Source organism: Rhinolophus ferrumequinum, chromosome 24 (genome assembly GCF_004115265.2).
Source record: "Rhinolophus ferrumequinum isolate MPI-CBG mRhiFer1 chromosome 24, mRhiFer1_v1.p, whole genome shotgun sequence".
NCBI lineage: Eukaryota > Metazoa > Chordata > Mammalia > Chiroptera > Rhinolophidae > Rhinolophus > Rhinolophus ferrumequinum.
The window spans coordinates 23,064,210-23,090,967 of record NC_046307.1 but is presented as its reverse complement, the minus strand read 5'-3'; the positions used below and the strand labels follow the sequence as shown (position 1 = coordinate 23,090,967).

The window sequence follows — 26,758 nt, the reverse complement described above, 5'->3', positions numbered from 1 at the left end:
GTACTCAGCATTCTCAGCACAGAGGGCTGAGTGACCCTGTAAGAAATATGTCACCTTCAGAATATATAAAGAACTCTTAGAACTCAACAGCAAAATGACTTGATGGCCACAAAAAAACAATTTTAAAATGGGCAAAAGACATGAATAGACATTTCTTCGAAGAAGATGTAAGAATGGTCAAAACAAGCCCATGAAAAGATGTTCAACATCCTTAGTCATTGGAGAAATGCAAATCGAAATCACAATGACATACCATGTCACACCAACTAGGATGGCAACAAAAACAGAAAATAAGTTTTGGCAAGGATGTGGAGCACCCTTGTACATTGCTGGTGGGAATACAAAATGGTGCAGCTGGAGGTGGGTCCTAGATAGGTGGACATTGAGCTCACTCCCTCCCAAGAACACATCGAATGTCCGCCTGTATTTAGAGCAATTCCTTCTGAGAGACAACTGAGGGCCAATCGAACAGCTTCTGTACAGCAAACAAAATAGTTAGGCCACATGTAGAAGGTTGGGGAACCATGAGAGCTCTTTGGGAGCTGAGGGAATTCTCCAGGACTAGAGGAACTGAAAAAAAATTAATAAATTTTAAAAAATGAGGGAAAAATGGTGCAGCTGTTGTGGAAAACAGTCCAACAGCTCCTCAAAAAGTGAAATATAGAATTAGCATATGAACTACCAATTCCACTCATCAGTAAATACACAAAAGAACTGAAAAATGAGGACTCGAACAAATATTTGTACACATGTTTATAGCAGCACTGTCCACAGTGGCCGAAAAGAAGAAACAACCCAAATGTCCATCAGCTGAAGAACGGATAAGGAAAATGTGGTCCATCCATACAATGGCATATTATTCAGCCATGAAAGGAATGAAGTACTGACACGTGCTACAACATGGATAAACTTGAAAAATGTTATTGTGATGGTTAATTTTATGTGTCAACTTGACTTGGCAAAGGGATGCTCAGAGAGCTAGTAAAACATTACTTCTGGGTGTCTCTGTGAGGGTTAGCATTTCATTAGCTAAGAGATTAGCATTTGATTCAGCAAACTCAGTAAAGACACCTGCCCTCATCACCTAATTCACTGAGGGCCCAAATGAAGCAAAAGGAGAAGGAAGGGCAAATTCTTTCTCTTTCTCTTCTTGAACTGGGACATCTACCTTTTCCTGCACTTTCGACCTTGACCTCGGAGCTCCAGGTTCTCAGGCCTCAAACTCTGGGACTTACATCCCCCTCCCAACCACCCCCACATACTCCTTGTTCTCCAGCCTTCAGACTTGGACTGAATTACACCACAGGCTTTCCTGATTGTCCAGCTTGCAGACAGCAGATTGTAGGACTTCTCAGCCTCCATAACTGCGTGAACCAATTCTTATAACAAATCTCCTTTTATATATATCTGTTTCTATATGTCCTATTGGTTCTGTCTTTCTGGGGAACCCTGACTGATATAATATGCTAAATGAGCAAAGCCAGACACAAAAGACCATATATCCTATGATTCCTTTTATATGATATATTCAGAATAGGTGAATCCATAGAGGCCAGACGCAGACTGGTGGTTGCCCGGGGCTGAGGGGGAAGGAAGAATGGAAAGTGACTTCTTAGTGGGTACGGGATTTTCTTTTAGGGTGATTAAAATATTTTGTGGGCCGGTCTGGTGGCTCAGGCAGTTGGAGCTCCGTGTTCCTAACTCCGAAGGCTGCCGGTCCGATTCTCACATGGGCCAGTGGGCTCTCAACCACAAGGTTGCCGGTTCAATTCCCGCAAGGGATAGTGGGCTGCGCCCCCTGCAACTAAGACTGAAAGGACAACAACTTGAAGCTGAACAGCACCCTCCACAACTAAGACTGAAGGGACAACAACCTGACTTGGAAAAAAGTCCTGGAAGTACACACTGTTCCCCAATAAAGTCCTGTTCCCCTTCCCCAATGAAATCTTTAAAAATCTATACGTATTTTGGAACTAGAGAGAGGTGGTGGTTGCACAACAATATAAATGTACTAAATGCCTCTGAATTGTTCACTGTACGATTTTATGTTATGTGAATTTTACCCCAAAAAAGGAGACAAAAAATGTCATGTCCCTCCTCTGTTCAACACTGCAGCAGCTCCCCAAATACCTCAGAGTAAGAGACAAAGTCTTACCCAGGCCACTAGCCCCCACCCCGACCCCCATGATTTGGTCCCTCCTTATCTCTGCGCCCCTGTTACTTACTCTCCCCCTTACTCACTCCCCCCAGCCACAGCCTCCTCGCTGTCCCTCGAACATTCCAGACCTGCTCCTGCTCCGGAGTATTTCTTCCAGCTGTTTCCTCTTCCTGGAAAGTTCTTCCCATAAATAAATCCGTGTTCAGCGTTCTTCCTTTCTCACCTCCACATCTTTTTTCTAATCTCACCTTCTCATCGAAACCTCTGCAAAACACCCTAAATAACATTGCAACTTCCCTGTCAATCCTGGGCTTTCCATCTGCTTTTACTTCTTTTTCTTCACAACAGTTGTCACCTACTAACACGTTGTCGTGTTTCCTTATTGCCTTTCTGTCTCCCCTCTGCTGGAATGCAGACTCCACAAGGGCAGAGATCTTCACGTTGTTTGCAGATAAAGCTCCTTAAAGCAGTGCCTGGCACATAGTAGGTGCTGAATACGTATTTATTAATGAATTGTGAGGATTAAATGTGACACTGCTAGTAAAGTGCTTACAACGGTGCCTGGCACATAGAACATGCTTGATAAACAGCAGCTATTATTACGATGCCTGAGGAGAGCCCAGCTCCATCACCACGGGGGCCAGCCCTTCCTCGTCTATCTCAGGAGGTTTTCCTTCCACTGACAGCAGATCGCATCTTAAGGTAATTATTTTAATTTCTTCTTAGTCTCTTACTAGATTCTAGTCATCTTTCTGGTCACAACTTAACATCTCTCTCATTCAGAAGCCTGGGTTAGGCTAGGTCCACCTGCTGTGGGTCATGACAGCACTTTACAGTTCCCAAATTACACCTGGCTGAACTTTAGTGTAACAATGACCTAACTAACCATCTGTCATCCATGAGAGCGGAAGTTCCACGAGGGCAGGTCAGGGTCCCTCTTCCCATTTGCTCACTTCAGTCTCCCAGTTCAGTGCCTAGCATGCAACAAGTGCTCAATAAATGTTTGTTGGGAAATGAAGAGATGAAAGGACATACTTTCCAACCAGGTCTCCTCGTAGGAGGCTTAAAGGAGGCTTCAGTGACAGACTGACGACAACGCTTGCAAAAAGCTTTGGTTATCCTTATATGTCAGATGAGCAAATTGATAATCAGAGCAGTTCAGTGTCTTGCCCAGGGAGACTCAGCAGCTGAGTGACAGCCCAGGGTTGCCATCTTTCCATCTTTTTACCAGAGCAGAATTTCTAAGGGGGCAGTGGATAGGAGGTACTACTGACTTTCGTTGCAACATTGCCTCCTCCAGGAAGTCTTTATAAACCCCCTGGGGGACCATCACTCTCAGTTTCCTCTGGATTCACAACGTTTATCTTTTTTAAAAAATAATCTATTGTTTTCCCCACAGCCCTGGATTATAACTGCTGGTTTCTTTGTCTCCCTTTCCTCTGGACTATGCACTTGCCAGAGCCAAGCATGAATAAGCGCTTCTCTGGAGTCACCTGGCTCAGGTTCCCATCCCTACTCCACAATTTACTAGTTCCATGACGTTGCCCAAAGAACGGGACTTCTTTGGGCTCTTCTCTCCCAGAAAGTGGATAAGTCATATTACGGACGTAATGAGCTATTAAAGAATGGAATCTGATCAGGGGGATACAGTGCTTGGGGCTCAATTTTGTCCAGCCTCAATATTCTGTTTCCCAAGAAAGCTTTGGCAAGTATTAGGACTTTGGGGAAAAGTTTGCAGAACTAGGAGTCCGGAGCCCTGACTCCTAGCCCTGAATGGCTGCGTAATCTTGGCCAAATCCACCTCCCCTCTCTGTCTCAAGTCCCATGTCTGAGCTCGAACAGAGGTTCTCCTGGAATGGTGACATTCTAAGATTCAAGGAGCAAAGGAACTGCGGGGGGGGGGGGTTGGAGGTGGGATGAGCCCGATTGGCCCCTGCGCGCCACGTGTCCCGCCCGAGAGCCGACCGCTGTCTTCCCCGCCCGCCCCTGCGCTGCGGCTGCTCCTGCTCCGCTAACCTGCTTGCACCCAGCGAGCTCCCTGTCCGCCCGTCTCTCTGCCCATCCGCCGGTCCGCGACAGGAGGCCTCCGCTGCGCGGTGAGTGGTTTGAGGCGGCAAAGGGGATCGATCCAGGGGACCCCCATGCGGGGGGCTGCATCGCGGCGATCAATAAATGCCCAGTCATCGCCGTCCCAAGCCTCCCACCGGGATCCGGGGAGGGTGTGCCCTAGGAGCGGGAGGGTCCCAGGGAGCTGGATCCCAAGGGCACGGTCACCGGAGTGGATCTCGAACGAGGTGTGTCTGCGGGAGCGCAGTGGAGCAAATCTAGGGCCGCAGGCGGAGAGCGGAGGCGGACAGCCCTGGCTGGGGGAGGGGAGGAGAGGGAAGGCGAGGAGGAGGAAGGGGAGGGGAGAGAAAGGGAGGGCCCGCTCTGCAAAGGGTGTGGTCCTGGGGCTGGGGGCACCTGGGCTGAGGCCGCGGGGCCTGCTGGCCCTGCTTTGGGGGGGACAGGGGGTCTGGAGAGACCTTGAAGACCCGGGGTTGGGGGCAGCTGGACCAGGATCTAAGGACCCGACCCGTAGGGAAGGGTGTGGCTGAGGCTGAAGATCGTGGACATGAAGAGTCAGACTCTCCGGCCGCTTCTGAAATGGCTGGAGTGTGGTATTGGAGGGAGACTGTCTACGTGCGGACCGGTTGTGCTCGCCTCAGGGCTTTATAAACCCTGCTTGCCTAGAAAGGAGACTCCCAGCGGGCTCTGGGCCTTGTGGTGGGGCAAAGGCCCCACCCTTCTTTCTGCTCTCCCTAAGCCCAGTTTAGGCCTTTCCAACGCTTGAGAGCCTCAGATAACTCCCCGAGCGCCAGGACCGGAGTGAAATTCCTTGACTCCAAATCCCAGCTCCACCGTGAATTTGCAGAGTGACCTTGAATTAGTAGCTTTCCCTCTCAGCCTCAGTTTCCTTCTCCAAGTCCAGAGTGGATACACCCAGCCCCTCTCAGGAAACAGTGTCTGTGAAAATTGATTTATTTGTCAGCTGCAAGGAATAATTACAGGTTTCGGAAGTCTTGAGTCTGGGCTTGTGAAGCCTGGCCCACCGTGGTAGGCCCTGCAAGGGAAAGGGGCAGGGGTCCTTTGTGAGGACCAATCCAGCCTTTGCTTCCTCCCTCTCCCTTCTTTTCTCTAAACCCTGGTGGGTCTTCCCTGACTATTCCAAATTTGGACATATGGCTCCCGGTTTGTGAAAGGACTCTGGTTTCCCCCAGTCCGCCCTTTCCCTCGCTCCCTTTCCATCTCCTGCCCAAAGCATACCTTAAATTGCTGGCCACACTGACCCAGGTGACATATCTTGACCTCTGTAGTCATTCCCTTTCGAGGTGAATGAACTGCCCAGCTTCAGCTCCCACGGACCCTGCCCTTCTAGCCATCAGGCCCTGTGCCAGGCAGAGGGCACTGGCCTGGGGGTTAGTGAAAAGCTGGGTTACAGTTCCAGGTGCTGCGGGTCCTTGGGCAAGCCCCTTCCCTCTCTGGGCCTTAGTTACCCATCTGTAGCAAAGTCTGCTGAATTGACTGCCACTTCCAGGGCTGGTATTCTAGGCTTGAACTGTTCTAAGATTTAGGATTCTGAGTGTTGGGTGGGGCTGGGGAGGGAGTCTGTGGCCTCCATCCCCCCTCTGCAGCTGTGACAGTCACTCACCCATCTTCCTTTGCCTTCCACTCCTTGTTCCCAAGGCGGGCTGCTGGGATACAGAAAATATTTGCGGTTTCTGGGTAAGGGCCACAGCTGTTGCTGGGGCAGAATGTGTTTGCAAGTGTGCAGAGGGAGGGGGCTGACCCTGGGAAGTCAGGGATCTGGCCTCTTGGGGCTGATTCCTGGGATGGGGTGTAGGGGCTCTGCAGGGATGGGGAGCTGCCAGTGTCTGGAACGTCTGCACTGCAGCACCCAGAGGCAGCCCTGGGCTACCAGCCTCAGCCCCAGCCCTGCCACCAACCAGCTGGGTGCCCTGGGCACATGTGTTATCTCCTGGGCCTTGGTTCCTTCCTCTCTAGAAGGATAGGAGATGTACCCAGGGCACGTAGCTGGTAAAATGGGTTAGGGCTGCATGGCTCTTCTTGTTGTAGCATTCTAGGATTTTCTGGGGAGGCTCAGGGGTGTCACCAGTGTCACCCCACCCAGCCTCACCAAGATACCTTCTGGGTGGGAACAGGATGTGGTTGGTCTTGACCTTGATTTCTGAGTATGTATGTCTCCTCCTCCCCACCCCAATAGAGGAGAGGAAGTCTGTGTGTATGGTGGGGGTGCCTTTATGCTTAGAAACTTCGCAGCTTGGAATCAGTCACACTCCCTGTCCTTTCTTCCTGGGATTGAGAAGCCCCCACAGAGACTGGCTAAGAAGGAATGACTGTCCTTGGGTTCTTTGAGCCTCAGATCCCCCACCTATAAAGTGAGGATGAGTTTGATATCCACCCTTGTGAGATTATGAAATGGCAGATGTGAAAGTGCCTTGTAAACTGCAGAGTGCGGTGCACAGAGAAGCAAGTGCTACTGTTGTAATCTCAGAAAGCTGCGGTACTTGAGAAGGCAGGTGACCTGAGCCTCAGGTTCCTCATCTGTAAAATGGGTGTCCTGATACTCCTTAAATAATAATAAAATAGCAACCTCTATTATTTATTGAACGCTTCCAATTTACCAGGCCCTGGCTGAACCCGTTTTGCAGATGTGGAAACTTAGCCTTTGAAAGTTTAGGGAAGAAGTAATACACAATGTGTCCTGTGTGCCAGGGCTCTTCTAAGCAGTAGCCGTGTCAATTCTTTTCATCCTCACCACAAACCCTCTGCGATAGGCACTATTTTTAACCCCCTTTTACCTGTGTGTGTAAGGACTTGCCCAGGGCCTCACAGCTCCTACAGAGTGCATCAGGCTTCAGTCACAGGCCATCAGGCTCCAGCCTCTGTGCTGAGCCTCGACACTTGGCTGCTTTTTACGAAAGTGACCTGAGCTGGGATTCAAACCCCAGGCAGTCCAATTCCAAGCCCCAGGCAGCTCGATGATCTCCTGGGGCCTTGTCCAGCCCTGGGATCAGTGGTTCTGGGTCAGGAGAGGGAAAGACACTGCTCTCTAAGAAAACCAAGTGCATGAGCTGGGGGCTGTGCCCAGGCACATGGCCAGCAGTGGCGTTTACCCGGGAGGCTCCTGGAGGGCCCTGGAGCTGGGTCCTGGGTATCTTCCTGCAGGCTGGGGGATGAGCCACCAGGAAAAGGGAAAGAGAAGGATCTAGATTTTATAGGCCAGGGGCCTCTGAAGTGGGGTAGACATACCCTGGCAGGCGCCAAAGATGACTTTCTGGGGTACTGGCAGAAACTATTAGACCTTATTTTATGTGCATTTAATCTCATGCTGAAAAGTACATTTTTGTTTATCGTGATGAATGCACAATTTCTTTTGTTACTGGTGGTATATAGGATCTAAAAAATTGCAGATTAGTGCACTAGATTGCCAGCTTCATGGGGGTAGGAGACTCATCTGTCTCATTTAAAAAATTTTATCCCCAACTCCTACCCATAGGCATACAGGAAGTGCTCAATAAATATTTTTTGCAAAATGAACCCCTGTTTAATGACTAATTTTCTTTATGAGTTGGGCAAGTTACTTAACCTTTCAAGTTATTTCCTCTCCTGGCTATATAATGAGGAGTAAAGCACAGTGTGAAAACCACTAAGTGGGATGGTTCCTTTTATTCTGTAGAGGGGGGAGCAGAGTTTTGCCACCCCACCATATGCATTTTGGGGAGATATTGGTTATTTTAAGCTGTTTTAATTTTTTTTTTTTTCCAGAAACGAAAGACTCAAGAAGAGCCTTTTACCTCCCCCTTACCTGCCTAAAAGAATTCAGATAGAAATACCTGCTTCAGGAAGGGAGATCACCTTAGCATATTCACCGTAGCATAATATGAGCTAAGTGTGGCAGGCAGAGAGGGACATAGACTGTAGCTGTTAGACTCCCCTCTGGGTTAGACTCCCATGGTTTCTGGGTGGCGCCATGTTTGCTCCTTCTCATCTACCTGTAAATTGCCTACCTTCTCTTTGAAGTCCAAACCACTGCCTCCCTTTTTCCTTAGCTCAAGGTGGTATATAAACATCAACTACTGATTTGTTCTTGGTTCCCGTATTCTTATGGAACTCCCATATGTACATACATGATAAATTTGGATGTCTTTTCTTGTTCAACTGTTTCATGTCAATTTGATTATTAGACCAGTCAGAGAACTTAGATGGTGTAATAAAAGGAGAACTATTTTTCCTTCCCTGCACTGATTTTTTTCAAGGGGGTCATGAAAGAAAGCATGAAAGCTGCTCAGTGCATTTCATCCAACTCTCCTTGTGAGTCACACCCTTTGGTAGGGGGTGCAGCAAAGAAGAATATGCAGTAATTCTCAAGAAAGAATAAAATGATGACTCACACAGATATAAAAATGATCATGTGCTAAAGATTTTATTCTACTCATTAATCAATGACTGGACCAGGCAGATGTTACAACCAGCTCCAAGGAGAATCAGTAGACACCTTTATATTGAAAGGAAGGTACAAATGGAGGCAAACTGGTTTTTCCACCAGAGGGGGAGAAAAAACAATTGGACCTTCAACCAGATAGGATAGAATGAGCATGTCTTTTAGAATTATTTTGCATTACCATCACTTATCTACAAATTGCTGACCTGTAAATAGCTCACAGACTGAAATCAGATAACCTGGAGAGTGTGAAGTACAGATTTCCCTCCACAGTACCTTGGAGACAAACAGCTTCCATCTAGTAGGGGAATGATAAATCCACAGTGGTTGACCCAAACCAGCCAGCGTAGGTGGTTTCCGAATGCTGTGAGGGTTTAAAGGCCAGAGAAAATCCCCCCTGGCTTTCTAGAAGAGTTGGCAGTATCACCTAGAAAAGTTTTTAAAAATTACCAAAGCCCAGGCCTCACCCCAAAACAAATGAATCAGACTCTCTGGGTGTTGACCTCATGCTTTGGTGGTTTGAAAAACTCCTCCGCACTTATTAATGAAACCAGAATTGAAAAGCACTGGTGTAGATGCTAGAAAGCTGGATAGGAAATGCTAGTGGATGAGATTCCTGGTTTAGGGAGAGGCTATGGTAGTAGGTGACAAAGAGGGAGGGGAGGGCAGATAAATCAGGAAAGATGTCAAGGGCTTTGAATGCTGAGATAGGGGGGCCTGCATCGAAGGGACCCTTGGAAACAAGTGGGCAAAGCAGTGACACGGCTCAAGTTAGGGTTCCTGGGGTATAGGAGTCTGGGTGATTTTTTACATGACCTTCCAGGTTCTTTCTTGCTTTTTTTCAAATTGCCTTTCCCAGACACACCTGGTTTCACCCCCTTACACTCAATGTCTCTTCCCTCCCTAAAAGTGTGCTCTGTTCCTCTAAAGCCCATGAGCTACCTTTTGAGGACAGAAATGCTTTTTCTTATGCTACTATTTCTGTTCTGCCTGCCATCCCCTCTCTCTCTTCCTTCCTCTGCTTCGTTCCATTGAGTCCAAACTCTTGATTGTGTATTTCTATCAGCCTGAACCCCTAGTATGTATCTTTAACTTTATATATGTATAGCAAACATCAAAAATGGAACATAAAAGGACAAGATAAAAAAATTCGGAAACTTGTAATATTCTCATCCTGCACCCCAATGGCCTCTCATGTCCAGTACCCCACTTTGGCAACCACTGCTCTAATAATGATGGCTGTGGTAATAGAAGCCATCACTTATTAAACATTTAATCTGTACCTGACCATGCTAAATATTTTACCTGCCTTACTTCATTGATTTTCACAAAAACTTAATTAGATTGTCATTTCGAAGGTGAAGAAACCAAGTCAGAGAGAAATGACATAACTTACCCAGGGTCGTGAACTAGGAATTTGCAGTGTCAGAATTTGAACTCAGGCCGTGACTATAAACCCTGCATTCTTTCTTACGATGCCACCCTGCCTTTCTTGTAAATGTTTGGGTTTATCACATAAAAGCAGTCATTTATTGCATTCTTGCTGTGTGCCCAGCACTGTGCTAAGGACTCTTCATCCATTGTTTTGTTTCTCAATATGTAGAGGTAATTTTTGATATGCATTTTGCAGAGGTGGAAATGGAGATTCAGTTTAGGTAATGTATTTAAATCACAAGTTGATTGGGGGGGCAGAGCCGTGACTCACCTTCGGATCTGACCTCAAAGCCCATGCCTTTTGCAGGACTTGGGACAAAACCTTCTCCTGTAGCTCTTGGTTTCCTCAATTCTGCAGTTGGGCAGCAGCCAGCCACAGGTCCTGCCATCTCTGGTATGTTCTCTACCCCAAAACGTTCCTCCTAGAGTCAGTCCTGATCTACCAAAGGGAAAGGAAGGAAATATGATTGCTTGTAGGCTACAGGACTAAGGCAGGGGGTAGCCACAGCAGCACAAAGCCCCCAGACGATTCTCCCCTTGAATGGATTTCTGGAATCATCAGCTCCAATGAGCCCTCATGGATAACCAGGTCAGAATAGATTCAGGGAACCCTGCATGGCCACTCAGGTCTAGAGTGACCATACTTGCCAGTCTTGAGAAGCTGTTTCAACAAAGATGATAAACCTTGCATCCTGGGGCTGGGGTGGGGTGCTAGAGAGGGATCCTGTGGCCTGGGGGAGAACCCTCCTAGGACTGATATTCTGAGGTTTTTCTGTGAAAATCCCTGGTTGAAATCTATAAAAGCCTTTCACGAGACCCACTCTGGATTTTTTTCAGAGAGTGATAATATCCCTATTTTACATATGAAGAAACTGAGGTCCAGAGAGAGAACCTGGCTTGTCTGAGGTTACAGGCAGATTGGTTAACCGGAACCTGGGACTTATCCTGTGGCCTCTTCCTAACGTCCCATTGCAGCCAGGGCCCATGGTTCTGTGGGGCCTTATGATGACCTGGCAGTGGGAGGCAGAGATATTGGCCATTGTCTGGGTCTTGGCATGTCCTTTAATCGTCCCTGAGGTACCTTTACCCTGTCTAGAAAATGAGGGGCTTGGACTAGTGGCTCCTTAAGGGTCCTCTGGGTCTGAAACATTGAATTTAAAAACATTTATTCAGCCAATTTGGGAGGTATGATCTGGGTTGTTCTGAGAAGAATCAGAGCCTCTTATAAAGCCAGGGGAGACGGCGCCTCTGTGATTAGCTCCAGAGTGTCCCTGGGTCCTCAGGGGAGGAGCTCCTGGAGATTGGGCCCCCTGAACTGCAGTCTGAACATCTGGTTCTAGAAGAAGCTTGCTTTCCACGCACACACAAGACGTGCACGCTCGCATGAGTCACACATAAATGACTCTCAGAGCCGAGTGTCTTTTCCCAAAGACTTAGAGGCCTCTCCTGTGAGCTGGCTCTCCTTGGAAAGGGGCTCTTGTCCAGATGGGCCTGGGCTGCAGCCAGCAACTGAAGTTTCCATTAACAGGGCCAAAGGAAAATGCTTCGAGGCTGGAGGTGCAAGCGACAGGCCTCGGCCCTACCTCCCTGTCTCAGCCGACTTCCTGGACCTCGTTATTCCCTCTGCTGGGCTAGTTTCTCTGCTGGCCTCGGGGCTCCCTCATCCTCTGCCCACACCATCCCCCAGGTCTGGGGAAACCCAGAGCTGGCTCCTGGCCAGACTCTGGGGTAGCTGTGGGCCCCATCTCTGGAGAACGAGCGGGGTGTTGGGTTCCATTTCCTGGTGAGAGCTGCACATTTGCACATTTGTACCAAGAGGCCCCTGGTTGTCAGGGAAACAGCAGAGCAATTGCAAGATCTCTGCCCTCTGCTCTTTACTCTCAACCCCGTTTCATGTCTGTCTGATGACTGTAGGTTGGGGGACTTGTAATCAGGCAGTGGGGACCCATGGGCAAACACGACAAAGCCTGTCCTCAGAACTTCCCACTGGTACAGTGAACGCCACCATGTACTGAGAACAGAGATCTCTGCCTAGTCTCGTGCGCTCTGCCCTTCACCAAAGGTTTGTCTCATCTTCCCACAACCTTACGAGGCAGGAAAGGGAAAGCCCCAGTTTTGTATTTGGGATGACCTTGAACTCAAAGATGAGCAATATGCCCAAGGTCACATAGCTAATAAGTGACAAAAATGGACTTGAATCCAGGTATGTCAGTCTGACTCCAAAACCTGTGCTCCCCCTCTGGTTTCCAGTGACCCCATAGTGAGCACAGGGTTAGGGACCGAGATCAGGGATCAGGGGCTGCTTTCCTTCCCCTAAAAGTTTTTTTTTTTTTTTTTTCCGGTGGGATTGATGTGGAAAACTGGAAAGCACTGAGCTGAAATGTCTCTTTGGTGTCTACCCTCTCTTCTAGTTCAGCACCTCGTATGTCTTACTAAATATTAGTCTAATAGAGTTGGGGTTTTGTACTTTTAAAAAGTAACATAGACAGGGTTAAAAAAAAAAGTACCAATTTCATAGAATGGAAAGCACTGGTCCTCGTTTCTCCATCTGTCATCCTGAGAAGATTGCTTCACTTGCATCTTTGCCTTCCGGCAGAGGGTGCTCATGACCCCAGCCGCCTCCCCCTTCTCTTCCCTTTTCCAAACCAGTTACATCCCTTCTTTCATTGCTTTTTAGGTCAGATATCTTGGTTTCTTCCTCCTCCTTCATTGTCGACCCTGTCCCCTGCCATCCCCTTCAGTGAGATCGTGTGTCCTGTTTGTTCAATCACCACCTCCCTGTGACTTTCTGTCCCGTTAAAGAAAATTCCAAAACCTTCCCAGGGACCTCAGGTACTGGTTCCCAGTGTCCCTGCCCCCATTGCCTGTTGCCACGTCAGCCACACTGAGCCCCTTGACCGCACTGCCCCAGGTAGCCACGTGGTCCATGAGACCCTCCGACCCCTCGCTCTGCCTGGGACTGCACCCCTTGTCACTCCTTCCTAACCAAGCTTCATCTTTTCTCCCTAGTTTTTATCATAGACTTTTGTTATTCTTCTCCGTTACAGAGTAAGCTCCAGAAAAGCAGGGTTTTATGTACTCTTTTATCTACTGCTGTATCCTCAGTACCTAGCGCAGTGCCTTATCGGAGCAGAGGCTGAAGACGTGTTTATTGACGTGTACAGGAACCATAACCCTTCAGATATTTGCAACAGGGGACGAGGAACCCCTTGAGTTTTCTCATCTGCAGGGCGCTAAGCCCTGGGTTCTAGAACTGTTCTCGGTGACTTGGAAAGAGCACGCGTGGTGCAGATCGCATGGACCCTGGAATTGGGACTTCGCTGAATTCAGTTTTAAGTTGTGTGACTTTGGGCAGATTATTTAACCTCCCTAACCCCTGCCCCCCCCCTTCAGTTTTCTCCTCTGTCAAACAGGGGGATTTGATGCAGGGAAGGATTGCTGTGAGCGTTAAGTGAGACTGTATCTGAGAAAGTGCCCTCCACAGCCTGGGGGAATCGTGCGGTCACTGGTTGTGACCCTTCTCCCTCTGGGTTCCGAGTCCCTTTCCCATGCTGGTGTGAGTGTCTGGACACTGGCTAGTCTGTCCATTGTGCTCTGAAGAATGCATTTGGCCCTGACTCAGGTCTTTGGGTATCATTCAACCTGAAGGGCTGGGGGCAGCTGGGAAAGAACAGGGGGAACATACTCTCCCTTGGGAGGAAGGGAGGGTGAGGAAATTTGGAGGAAAGAATGGAGGAGAGGGGAGTCTCATGGGGTCTCTTTCTTCTCCGTAGTGTTTTCTGCACAACCTGAGACCATGGCCAAACCAGCACAGGTAAGGAGTCTCTCCCCTCCCAAAGGCTGTACTCTGCCTTCTCTGGGCCTGGGCTCGTCCTAGGCCTGCTGCACTGAGCCCTGGAACCTTCTTGAGAGGAACAGGGGAGATTTTCAGGCTTTGCGTGCTCCTCTTACAAGTCCCAGGTCTTTCAGATGTGAGTAACCCATGGCAACACACAACATCCAGAGCAGAAAGGATGGGTATTGGCTCACATGACTGAGAAGCTCAGAGCTTCAGGTCTGGCTGGATCCAGGGGCTCAAATGATAGGGTCTGGCTTCTGCCTCTGAACTGGGCTTCCTCTGAGTGGCTTTGTTCTTGGGCAGGCTCTTCCCTGATTTGGCGCACTGGTCACCAGCAGCTCCAGGCTTCTCTTCCGCTTCCTGGGGAGCCTGTAGGAAACAACAAAGTTTATTTCCCATGATTCCAGGGAAAGTCAGGTTTGGTTCTCATTAGCTGGGCCTGGGTAACTTGGATCCAGGTGGCGGAGTTGGTCCCATCTGAACTGTATGGCCCAAGAGTGGTTTCTCCAGGAAGGGAGACAGATACTGCAGAGGCAAAAGCATTAGCAGGTCCTCTCTGCTCTGGAGATGGAAATGTTCCCTGTCACATGCATTTGGGATTACGTTTCCCTGGATTGGGAGACCCCAGTCTTTGATGCTGTGTGACCACTTTACTGGGCAGTAGAATTGGACGTATATCAGAGCGTTTATTCCTGTGTGTGGCCAAGATTGGGTTCTGTCCTTGGTCAGAGCTAGGTGTCATTCTGTGCCAGCGTTTGCCTGAGAGTGATTGATCTGTCGGTTGGCCTTAGAGAAAGAGATGTGGTCACGGCAACGATGGGAGCAAATAGGGAGAATAAAACTAAGGGACACCTGCCTTGGCCCCTTTCACCCCCCACTTCAGTCACAGAGCTACTGGCCACAGATATAATGCAGGAGCTGTGTGATCTTGAGTAAGTTCTTTACCCCCTTGGGCCTCAGTTTCTATTATGAAGTGGTTGAGCTCAGTGAAAACTAAACTTGGTCCCTGTCTTCATGACCTGCCACCCAGTGAAGCGCGCCTTAAGGATACCTATTGACAGGTTTTTTATGTTTTGTTTTGTTTTAGATTTTTATTGGGGAAGGGGAACAGGACTTTATTGGGGAACAGTGTGTACTTCCAGGACTTTTTTCCAAGTCAATTGTTGTCCTTTCAATCTTAGTTGTGGAGGGCACAGCTCAGCTCCAGGTCCAGTTGCCGTTGCTAGTTGCAGGGGGCGCAGCCCACCATCCCTTGCAGGAGTCGAACCGGCAACCTTGTGGTTGAGAGGATGTGCTCCAACCAACTGAGCCATCCGGGAGCTCAGCGGCAGCTCTGCTCAAGGTGCCGTGTTCAATCTTAGTTTCAGGGGGCGGAGCCCACTGGCCCATGTGGGAATCAAACCAGCAGCCTTCGGAGTTAGGAGCATGGAGCTCCAACTGCCTGAGTCACCGGGCTGGCCCCCTATTGACAGTTTTTGAAGAGCACAGCGTGATACAGGAGGAGTGCACTCAAGTGTCTTAGCCATGGCCTCCCTCTCAGGCTCTGAGAAGCATACTTTGCACAAGTGGCCTCTGACCAGGACGAGAGAGTGTTGGTGGTTATGGGCAAAGAGCCAAGGCAGACTTTTGCTGTTCCCCATTTCCCATGTGTTGTCACCCCCGAGCTACTTCCTGAGCGGCATTCAAACTGCAGGGTTCTAGGTGCCTGAAGTGGACAGATCAGGCCCTGGGAGGTCAGAGGGGCCAGAACCCAGGGCACAGTTCTTTGGACTCCTGATGCAGTTCTCCCACACCACGCTGTCTGCCTGGCTCACCCGTGGTTTCTTGTTGCCATGGGCCAGGGGCCGGTGCACATCCTGCAAGCAGAAGTCCCAGGGTGGCAGTGCCTTAGGGGTCCTGGGTTCCATGGGGTGAGTTGGAATCCCCCATGCACGCTGCTGATGCTCTGGTGGGGGCAGAAAAGGAGCTCTGGGAGCACGCAGGTGGAGGGAACAGGAAAGCTGCCTGGAGGAGCTGCTCGGAAAGAGCAAGAGGCTGAGATGGTTTAGGTAGAGGCGATGCTGGAACAAAAGGCCAGCGCGGAGGGGTGCAGTGTGTTCAGGCCGTACCAGCACCTTGGCATGCTTGCAGTGCAAGGGCTTGTTGAGGGGAGTAGTGGCAGAAGACAATACTAGAGAAGTGTGAGAGGATTTCCTTCCACTGAGCTGAAATATGTGTCCACTATTTCCAATTATTAGCACCCCGGTTCCCTTCTCAACACACACCACACATGTACAGAATGAGCCACTCACCCTCTTCTCTCGTCCGGATCACCCCCAATTACTTCTACTGTGATAATTAATTGTGTTATTCTCCCTTTCCTTCCTTTCAGAAGAAAGGAACTTGAAGCCCAAATATGTGAAGAAATACTGTAGTGTCATAGAAAGGTCCTGGCAGCATGGCTCTATGGCCTCGGTGTCTCAGGGATGTCTGGGTTTGACTGAACATGGAGATGGGCATACGGACACTTTGAGGACAGAGCAAGAGGGGCAGGTGCCGGTGTTTGGGGCTCCAGGAGCTGCAGAGATGAGGCTGGCGTCAGGTATGCTGAAGGCAGCTCTCAGGTGGAGGAGCTCTGTCTGGCCAGCAGCCTTCTCTCTGAGTGATGTCGCTTCTGCTCGCGAGAGGCCTCGGGACTCCTACTCGAGCAGCAGCCTGGATGGGGCCCAAGACCACAGAGCCCCAGGGTCTAGGCTGCTCACCAGCTGGCATCGGGACCTGTTGAATATTTCAAGGTGGAAAGTCCCTTTGCCTCTGCTCTCTCCTCCCCTCGGTCATGGCTACCTGAAGCCCGGAACCTGTCTGCTAGAGGAGGAGACATAGGGACAGCTAGCTGCAATGGTGGCACTTGGCGATGCAGAATTCACCAAGTTGGTGTGAGAAGGACTGATGGTGGGACACCTGGGCCTGGGATTTGAAGGATTGTCTATGTGTGTCTAACATGTGACCAGTGCTAAGTCCCTGTGTCTTCCTCTTCTGGTGGCTGTGATCCTGAAGAGTCCTAGGTTAACTAGTCTGGCAGGCAGCCCCCCTAGAAGGTTTTATTGTTCCTGTGCAAAGACCCACGTGGGAGACCGGCCCTGCTGCTCTCTAAGATTATCAGCCTGTGTCTAAGGGAAAGTTCTGATCAAGCCGTGTGTCGGTCATTAGACCTCCCTTCCCCCAGGATGGCATTGCCTCATCTTTCAACCGCAGTCCCTTCCCCAAACACGTAGTGTGTGAGGAGGGAGCAGGGTGACAATGGAGGAACAGCAACAGAGAGGCTCGTCAGCTCGCTGTCACTGCTGAGATCTTTGCCCTTCAGCCTGGGGACACACTTCCACCTTCTCTTCTCCTCATTCCCTCCTGGCAATTTACACTCCCATGATCTTGGCAACTTTGGGCGTCTGCACTGAGTGCTGAAGTATCTGGGCTCGTGTCTGTGAATGTGGTTTGCTTGCTCCGCTCCAGGCCTGTGCCATGCTGTTTCCTCTGCGTGGAGCCCTTTGCCTCTCCCCTGCTCCCTCCCCCAGCCGTTACTCATCCTTTACGAGGAAACGTTCAACCTGCTCAGAATATATTCAGTCGTCATCCATTCTCGCACCCATTCATCTAGGAAACACACCTTTACTGAGTGCCTAGTTGTGCCAAGGCCTGTGCTAGGTGCTAGGAATATATCTATGAGCCGGACAGACACTCTTAAAGCTTTCTGGAGGGAGTATCTCTTTTCTGGTCCAGGAATTTGGTGTCTTTCCTTCTCTGCCCAGGGCTGTGATCGGGTTACGAGGAATTGACCAGTGGCGGGAAGGGGACCGTGTCCCTTTCTGGTCACCCGCCCCGTCAGAACTTAAAATAGCAACCCTGCGCCCACGCCTGCATACCTCTGCGGAGCCAGCAACTGCAGACATAAACCAAAGAGCATCCAAACGCCTGGCCAGGTCCCGCAGTGAAGGCACTGGAAGACGTAGGAGGTGGTGGGAGGCTCATTTTGGCCTATCCACTTCTGCCTGCTGTAAGGCACGTTTATGTGGGCCATCCCCACCCCTTCCACGAAGCCTTGCCTGGTTGCCTCCCCCAGCTGGACTCAGCCTCCTCTGTTTCCCCACATTACTTTGCCTCTGTCTTAGGGTATTTACTACAAGCTTAATGCTAATATGTATGCTTGTCTCTCTCCTCCACTGAGTCAGAAGGTCATGAAAGACATGGTCAGGGCTTCTTTCTCTCTGAATCTTTAGCCCAAAGCATCGGGCCTGGCACCGGCTGAGTGCCCTGTTGCCGAGCCTTGCGCTCAGAGCCCGGAGCCCTGGCATGCTCAGTTCCCCCAGCCCACGCTGCCCTCCTGGCCCATGCTTCCCGGGGCCGGGTAGCTGACCCACGTCTGACTTCTCTGTGAACCAGCCCATTGTGCATTCAGGTTCAATGTCTAAGATCCTTTGGCTCTGCCTTTCCACCCCATTCACCTCGAGGATCCAGCCAGCTTACCTTCAGATGCCAGTTCATGGCTCAGTTTACTGGGCCCAGAGGGGCGACGCTTTGCCTTGGCGTTGATTCTGAGTGTGGCTGTGGGCTCCCCGGGTTGAGACCCCACTGTAAGAAGCTGGCAGCTTCAGGGTTTCTGGAGAGCAGAAGCAAACAGGCCAGAGATCTGGATTCCAGTGACTCCAGCAAGAAGCTTCCCTTTTCTGGGCTTGGCCCCTTTGTTTCTGTGATAGAGATCATCTGAAGTGCTTCCCCAAGTTGCTAAAATCATCACAATGGAGGTGGAAGGGCTTTGTAAACCGGAAAGTGCCATACAAATATGAGGGGCTCTTGTTACTGTTATAGGGCTCATTTCCAGCCTCTGCAGTCAGCCGGGCTTTTTATCTCTGGGTCTTGGGACAGTGCAGGGCCGAGGGCTTTGCTGAGCCACCCTCCTGTGGGGCAGTGGCACCCTCCTTGGGTCAGGTTGTGGAAGAAGGTACCAGGAGAGTCACCCTTCTCCTTGCCTAGGCTTTCTGTGGTCAGTGCCCAATTTTAGGGGAGGGGGGCTAAGCCTGGACTCTGTCTGTGGCTAGGGCTGGGAGTGTGGCCTGCGGGTGGGGCTAGGAGCCCCGTTCAGGGCCAAGGTCTACAGCTCACCTTTTCTCTCCACAGGGTGCCAAGTACCGCGGTTCCATTCGTGACTTCCCAGACTTCGATCCCAACCAGGATGCTGAGGCTCTGTACACCGCCATGAAGGGCTTCGGTGGGTGCCAGCCACTGGGAGTGGGGCTGAAGGAAAAGGAGCAGGATTCACTGGGGCTTGGGGGTGTCCCCATATGTAGGGGGTAGGGATGAGATTCGCTTACTCATTCTTTGGTCTCCTTTTTAAAATTATATTTCACAATTGTATAATGAAATATTCCAGACCAACAAAAAAGGTTTAAAGAATAATAGAAGCTTCACCCACAGGCGTGCGACCCCACTTGAGAAATGGCACTTGCTTTCTTATATAGTTGGAACCTCCTTAGCAGGTCTTCCTGGTGATAATACCAACCCTGCCTTTTTTCACGGGGGTAACCGTTACCCTGAATTTGGTGCTCGTTATTCTCTTCCATTTTCCTTGTTGAAAGAACCCAGTCCTGGGTGTTAGGACACCTGGGTTTTTCTAAGCCAGGCTCCTTGTGAGACCTTGAGTGAGTCCTTGCCCTCCTCTGGGCCTCCGTTTCCTTGTTTGTGTGATGAGCTGAGTGACAGGCCCTCTGTGCTCAGATACTGTGGGTGCTGTCGTCCTTTTCAGTGGGGGCTTAACAGATCCTCATAGATGCTTGTCCCGCCTGTCCCCCATACCACTGCCTCAGGGGCAGAAGGCTGATGCCGAGGACTGCAGGGAGCAGCCCTGGTGGGCTTCCTGGAGGCAGGCTGGCATAGGATGACGGGTACCCTCCCCTCTTCTAGGCAGTGACAAGGAGGCCATACTGGAGCTGATCACTTCCCGGAGCAACAGGCAGAGGCAGGAGATCTGCCAGAGCTATAAGTCCCTCTATGGCAAGGTAACCATGGCAACCAAAGGGGGGGCGGTGAGGGGTCAGGAATGATTTCGTTCACCTGTGTGTTCATTCAGGGTCTTTCCTGGGTATTTTACTCCAGGTCAGCCTCGGTGCTGGCACTTCTGCCCTCCTTTTCTCTTCAGTCAGGGACCATTCAGCCACAAATGCCTAGAACCCTTGCTGTGGTCTGGGTGTGAGGGCTGTGCCGGTGAATAAGACCTGTGAGGTGTCAACCCTGTGGACTCACAGGTAGTGGGAGAGACACAAGTAAACAAGTAAACAGCCGTGGGGAAGAGGCAGGGTGCCGCGGACTTGAACCCTGCACCACCCTTTGCCAGCTCTGTGACTTTGGTCAAGTTACCCGATGTCTCAGCCTGTGTCTTAGGGCTGATGACAGCGCATCCCTCCAAGAGTGACGATTAAATGAGCTTACTTAGCCCAGTGCCCGTACAGAGTGTAATGCTCATTCCATGTAATTCTTATCATTATAACTGCTCTTCCCTTCTTCTCCTCCTCCTCCTTCTCTTCCCCCACCCCCATCCCGCAGGACCTCATTGCTGACTTGAAGTATGAGCTGACAGGGAAGTTTGAACGACTGATTGTGGGTCTGATGAGGCCACTTGCCTACTGTGATGCCAAAGAAATCAAAGACGCCATCTCGGTAAGAAGCGTGGGTCTGTCTATGTGTGTGTTGGGGGTGGTGGTGTGATTAAGGGAAAGATTCTGGCCTCTGCAGCGAGTATTCAGTGAGCCCTGCACCCACCCAAGGATGTAACCTGCTTTCGAGAGGCACACCCTGTCTGCCTAGACCCTATCCCAGAGGGGCACCACAGTCTCCTGTGGTGGGACAGACGTCGGTGGGACAGACGTCAGTGTGAGGCAGACCCTGTGAAAGGGAGCCTTGGCCCAGAGCCCCACACCAGTATCTAACTGTCCTGAGGAAGCAGGATACAGGGACGTGGGGACAAATGGTGTTCAACACCCAAAGGCCAAGGGCATAATAAAGGAGGTTGGGAGGCAGGCCCTGGGCCTAGGGTGGCATAGAACATGAGAGGGCCAAGTTGGGCCCAAAAGCCTGGAGAGGATTTGGTTGATCAGAACGGGAAGGTCATTCCAGGCTAGAGAAAAAATGGCCAGAGAGCTTGGGGAGGTTCGTTAGGATGTGAGGAGCAGCTCAGTTGGTGGAGATAGAAGGTCACTCCCTAGGAAGCAGAGAGAGATCAAGAACCCAAAAGTGTATCCAGGACTTTACAGTTTACAATGTGCTGTGATCTTTGCCTCAGGTGAGCTATTGAACATGAATTCATTTCATAAACTGATAAACTTAGCCATGTGAGAGATTATTACCCTTTCAATCTCCCTGTGAATTTGGCAAAGCAAGTAGTAGCCTCTCCATTTTACAGATGAGAAAACTGAGGCCCAGAAAGATAGTTTCTTAATAAGATGTCACAAAGCAAGCTGCAGGCAGAGGTGGGACTAGAACCCATGTCTTTTGATTTTCAGACAAGCAGCTCCCAGTCAGTGCCTACAAACTGTAGGAGTACCTAAATGCTGGGGTTTTATAGCCCTGGCCACTCCACAATCCTAACCCGTGACTGATGGCCTCCCATCCTGGCCTTTTTTTTTTTTTTTTAAAGATTTTATTGGGAAAGAGGAACAGGACTTTTTTATTGGGGAACAGTGTGTACTTCCAGGTCTTTTTTCCAAGTCAAGTTGTTGTCCTTTCATTCTTAGTTGTGGAGGGTGCTGTTCAGCTTCAAGTTGTTGTCCTTTCAGTCTTAGTTGTGGAGGGCACAGCTCAGCTGTAGGTCCAGTTGCCGTTGCTAGTTGCAGAGGCGCAGCCCACCATCCCTTGTGGGAATTGAACCGGCAACCTTGTGGTTGAGAGGACGCGCTCCAACCAATTGAGCCATCCGGGAGCTCAGCGGCAGTTCAGCTCAAGGTGCCATCCTGGCCTTTGACTCATGTGTCCGTTCTCTTCTCCCAGGGCATTGGCACCGATGAGAAGTGCCTCATTGAGATCTTGGCTTCCCGGACCAATGAGCAGATGCACCAGCTGGTAGCAGCATACAAAGATGGTGAGATAAGCAGGAGGGGCCATTCAGGATTTCAGATTGGAAATGAGGGTGATTGCAAGGGTGGAGATCCTAAGATCGGATTCAGCCACCTTTCCTCCTTCCCACTGATCTGTCCATCCAATAAGTACCTGCTCTGTGCTGGGCAGTGTGCTAGGTTCTCAGGATTGGCAAAACCCGTGTAAACCCTGCCTCAGAGCTTATAGACTAATGAGATAAGGGGGGTATAGACCATAAACAGGTAAACACGATGATGACATGTGGTTGTGTTATAAAGGAAACAAACAAGATAAAAAGAATCGTACTTTAGCAGGGGAGGGCCTGCTTCAGACAGGGGGTCAAGAAAAGCCTGTTTGGGGAGGAAATGAGAAGGAGCCATTTGTGTAAAGAGTGGGGAGAAGATCCCGGCAGGCCGAGGGAATGGCAAGTCCAAAGGGCCTGGGGCAGAAATGAGCCTGGGAGCCAGTGTGAGGCAGGGGTGGTGGAGGGCAGGGCAGGAACACACAGGGCCTTGTAGGCCAAGACAAAGGGGTGAGGCTTTATTTATTCTAAGTCCAATGGGAAGCAGGGGAGCCCATGATCAGATATGGGATTTAAGGTGATCACCCTTGTTGTTTTGGATTGGAGGAGTGAGAGCAGAAGCAGAGGGAATAGTCAGAAGGCTGTAGCCACTGCCCAGAGTAGGATGGCACCGGTGAGAATAGAGAGAAGTAGACAGATTCCATCACATCGTGTCATGGGTCAGTATAAATAACTGAAAATACGCCCTGGGGGTCGCCATGGCCATCATGGAGAGCTGGGTTTGGGGATTTGTAATCAGTATCTGATCATTTGGGGGCGGCAGGGACCTTTAGCCTGGATCTCTGGGGTCTCCTGAGGATGGGACTAGAGCTTGTGTTCCTTCCCTGCAGCCTATGAGCGAGACCTGGAGGCTGACATCATTGGCGACACCTCTGGCCACTTCCAGAAGATGCTGGTGGTCCTGCTCCAGGTTGGTCTACCCCGGGGCCCTCCCCTGAGCTCCCTAGCGGAGTGCAGGCAGACAGCTGTGGGCACCTCCCTGTACCCCGAGGCAGGGTGGCCTGTGAGGGACTCCTTGGAGTCTCCTTGAGTATAAAATTCTCCTCCTCCACTGTGGCCAACCCCTTTCCCTCTGTCCATTTTATCCTTGATCTTGAGATGGTTTCTGTCTGGTTCCCCTGGGTGTAGAGCTTGATTGTCCAGGGGTCTGTTTTGTTCGCCCTGGTTTGCACAGGCAGGTGACTTACATTTCCATGTGCGCACACCCTTCTGTCTTGGGGCCAGGAATATCCTTTCCTGTGACCTCCTTCCTCTGTCCTCTCGGGGCCTCCCTCCTTCCATTGCTTCTTCAGCCACTTCAGCACATACCTGAGGCCATCAGCAGGCGCTGTCTTCACTGCATCCCTCACAGTCCAACCCCCCCACCAAGGAACACGTATAAAAGAAACTGTGACGAGGCTGCAGCCTGCTGTCCCCAGCTGAATTCAACCTGCCAAGTTGGCATTTTTTCCTTTGTTTTCCCACACAGTGTGCTTAAACACGCACAGACACAACCACTTTGAGTTAGTTGCTAACAATTACACATAGGGAGATTTTGCTCAAAAACCCAGATTCATGGATTCTTTCGAATAATTGAAAGTTCTGGCCATATCAGGCCTGCATTTTGCAGGACTGCAAGGGGGCTGGAAAGCAGGTCTAACCTGCTATTTCACCTGTACCGGTCTGGCCTCACAGGCATTGAGATGTCGCAAGCCCAGCTCCAAGGACCAAACCTTGAGGAAGCTTTCTATGTAAATCAAGCCACCTGTTTGTTTCTTTCACTTCCTCCCCAACTTCACCCACATTTTACACCAGTTTTCTTCCTCCCATTACTATAACAATCCACGTCCTATATTAAGCAGCTGGGGAATTATCAGAAACATCCAGTGTTGGAAAGTGTGACCTTTGCCCCCATTTTCAAAGGGCATGTTCTGAAAAGAGAGTTCCAGCCTGTGTCTTAGCCAAAGATGTTGCCTCCTCACCCTTTGACACCAAGTGGGCAATGACGTGGCACGGTTTGTAAGCCTGCTAGCTCTGTCTTCTTAAGCTCAGTCCCAAAGAGAACCAGGGGGGTTAAGATCCTGAAATGCACAATCCAGGGGAAGAGGAAATAAGCACAGGTTTGACCTCTGCCCACATAATCAAGCAGCCTAGTAGGGCTGTCCCCTGCCCGCTGTGAGTGTCCTCCTCTGTCAGATGGGGCAGGCGGTCTGGGGGGAGGCAACAAAGTCCAATGGCATTTGGTGCCTTCTAGCCTGTGAGCTCAGATCTGAGTGCCCCCGTCTCAAATCCTCATTGGTGAATTCTTTGGGTTAAGGTCTGGGAAGCGCTACTAGGACGCACATTGTGCAGACTTTTGACCCCTATAATATTGTTGGGGCACATTGTGACAGGGGCCCTGTCCTCAGAGATGTTCTTGGTACAAAACTCTGCTTCCTCTGGGAAGGACCTTGATTATTCTCAGGACTCCCCTGTGTGGTCCCAGCTCCAAGGATGAAGGGAAAAGCCAATGGGAGGGACTATGATTCTGCACAAAATAGATGCTGCCATCTTGATCCAGTGGCAGCTGCTCCTGGACATTTCTGGGCCACCATGGTTTTCCCGGCCTCCTGTCGCCACCACTGGCATGTGGGCTTTCCCCCTGGCTCTGATATTTGAACTACATGTGCCTTGTCTCTCTGCCCAGGGAACCAGGGAGGAGGACGATGTCGTGAGCGAGGATTTGGTGCAACAGGATGTCCAGGTAAACAAGCACGTATGATAGAGGCCCCCTAGGCACAGAGGCGAGAGGTTGGGGATCTGGGGAAGGCTGGAGGCAAAGTAATTTGCATGAAATACCAGAAATAACTGACTCAGCCATCATTTATATAGCGCTCTGTTTATATTATCTTTCAAAGGTACACAGGATATTTAAAGTTGATGAGATGTATTTTGGAGCTTTTATCATTTGTTCATTTATTCATTCAGTTAATTAATATTTATTGAACACCTACTATGTGCTAGGCACTCTGCCACACATCGGAGAACTGTCTCAACAAAATCAGACAGTACTGGGAGAGACAGACATATGTTAATCACACAAACACCTTCTCCCTGGATATACTGTATATTCCAGGTGTTTTGAGCCCCACTACGTGCCAGTAACATTGCAGGGGCGGATATAGAGAACGTTAAGATATAGTCCCTGTCCTGAAGGAGCCCATGCCATAGTGGAGAGATAGGCATATAAAGAAATCATTTTAATACACAGTGAATCAAAGCTATAAAGAAACAGAAAGCTATAGGAGCCTAGAAGAGAGAGGAAGGGAGGGAAACAGAACTCTGCCTGGGGCCATCATGAAATGCTTTGAGAACAAATGGGGCACCGACTCTGGCACTTGAGGGTTGAGTAGAACTGAGTTTCCCCAGAAAGAAAGGGTGAAAGGTATACAGTATAGGAAAAGGTCCTGAGGCTACCAATTACTGGTAGGCTCAGGGATCCAACATCCATTCTGACTGGCTTGGCCAGTGGATCCTGTCTCTGGAGGTTTCCTCTTTCAGTTACATCCAACTGCTTCCCCTTCAGGAGCTGTACGAGGCAGGGGAACTGAAATGGGGAACAGATGAAGCCCAGTTCATTTACATTTTGGGAAATCGCAGCAAGCAGCATCTTCGATTGGGTAAGCAAGCGCCAGAGCGGCCTCACAGCTGCCCCTGCGGGGTTGTGCCAAGGATTCCATTCTCTTTTCCTTTCCTACTAAATAGAGCATGATAGCTGCTTCATCTGCAACCCAAACCCTTGGTTTCATTAGACAGTGGTTTGGATGGTCTCTCACCAGAGTCATTAACAGGATGCTTAGCCCTTCCATCCAAGTACCAGTCCTGTCTTCATGTTGGAGTAGGAGGTACACACAGACCCTCACAGCATACGCAGCGTGACTGCATGGTGGCGGGTGATATGCAGGACCTCCCTGCCACCTCCCAACAGACTAGCCCTGCCTTCATGTTGGCGCTTGGTCCTGGCCACTGCTCCCTCCCCTTCGCGAGTCCCTGCTGTTCTCAGTGCCCTGGGGGCACTCTTGACGACCCTGTCTCTCTGTCCGACTCAGTGTTTGATGAGTATCTGAAGACCACGGGGAAGCCCATCGAAGCCAGTATCCGAGGGGAGTTGTCCGGGGACTTTGAGAAGCTGATGCTGGCTGTGGGTATGTTCTGATGTTGCATTTCCAGGGCCTCTGAGGGAGTCTGGGATTCTGGCCCAGGAACAAGGCCGAGAATGGAAAAGGGCAATTCTGTCGGCTGGAGATGGGCAGGCGAGAACCAGATGGACAGTGAATTCTAAAGGTTTAGCCAGGGCAGCATGGCCGAGGCCGGGGAGGCAGGGAGTTGAGCCTCGGGCGCTGACTTCCTCCTGCTCAGTCCTCTAGTGTGTGTGGTAGGACAAGAAAGAGCAGTGGGCTGGGGGCCGGGGGTCAGAGATCGGGCAATACTGATCAGGAGAGTGGATTTTGTGGAGCCAATACTGTGTGCCAGGCACTGTGCTAAGTGTTTCATTTTTATAAAGGACCCGGATATGGGCACTGTCATTGTCTCTATTTCACAGAGAAGGAAACCACGTCTCACTGAGGCTGCATCACTTGCCAAGGGGTCATTTTGTAATAAACTGGGAGGTACTATGCATAC

The 26,758-nt window shown here is 50.2% G+C and overlaps 1 protein-coding gene across 4 annotated transcripts in view; it reads left to right on the top strand.

Annotated features, from left to right (window-relative positions):
- Positions 1-4,104: 4,104 nt before the first annotated feature.
- ANXA6 (annexin A6) overlaps positions 4,105-26,758 on the top strand; it is a 46,598-nt gene continuing 23,944 nt past the window's right edge. For 2 of the 4 annotated variants that reach the window (XM_033096170.1, XM_033096167.1), the window contains exons 1-10: positions 4,105-4,254; positions 13,871-13,911; positions 19,087-19,177; positions 19,870-19,964; positions 20,509-20,622; positions 21,949-22,039; positions 22,948-23,027; positions 24,783-24,839; positions 25,662-25,755; positions 26,185-26,280. In XM_033096170.1, the coding sequence (XP_032952061.1) occupies positions 13,894-13,911; positions 19,087-19,177; positions 19,870-19,964; positions 20,509-20,622; positions 21,949-22,039; positions 22,948-23,027; positions 24,783-24,839; positions 25,662-25,755; positions 26,185-26,280 (736 nt within the window). In that variant the 5' untranslated portion in view covers positions 4,105-4,254; positions 13,871-13,893. Of the gene's footprint in view, positions 4,255-10,404; positions 10,492-13,870; positions 13,912-19,086; positions 19,178-19,869; positions 19,965-20,508; positions 20,623-21,948; positions 22,040-22,947; positions 23,028-24,782; positions 24,840-25,661; positions 25,756-26,184; positions 26,281-26,758 lie in introns of all 4 variants that reach the window. The other 2 variants (XM_033096168.1, XM_033096171.1) reach the window with 2 other exon arrangements.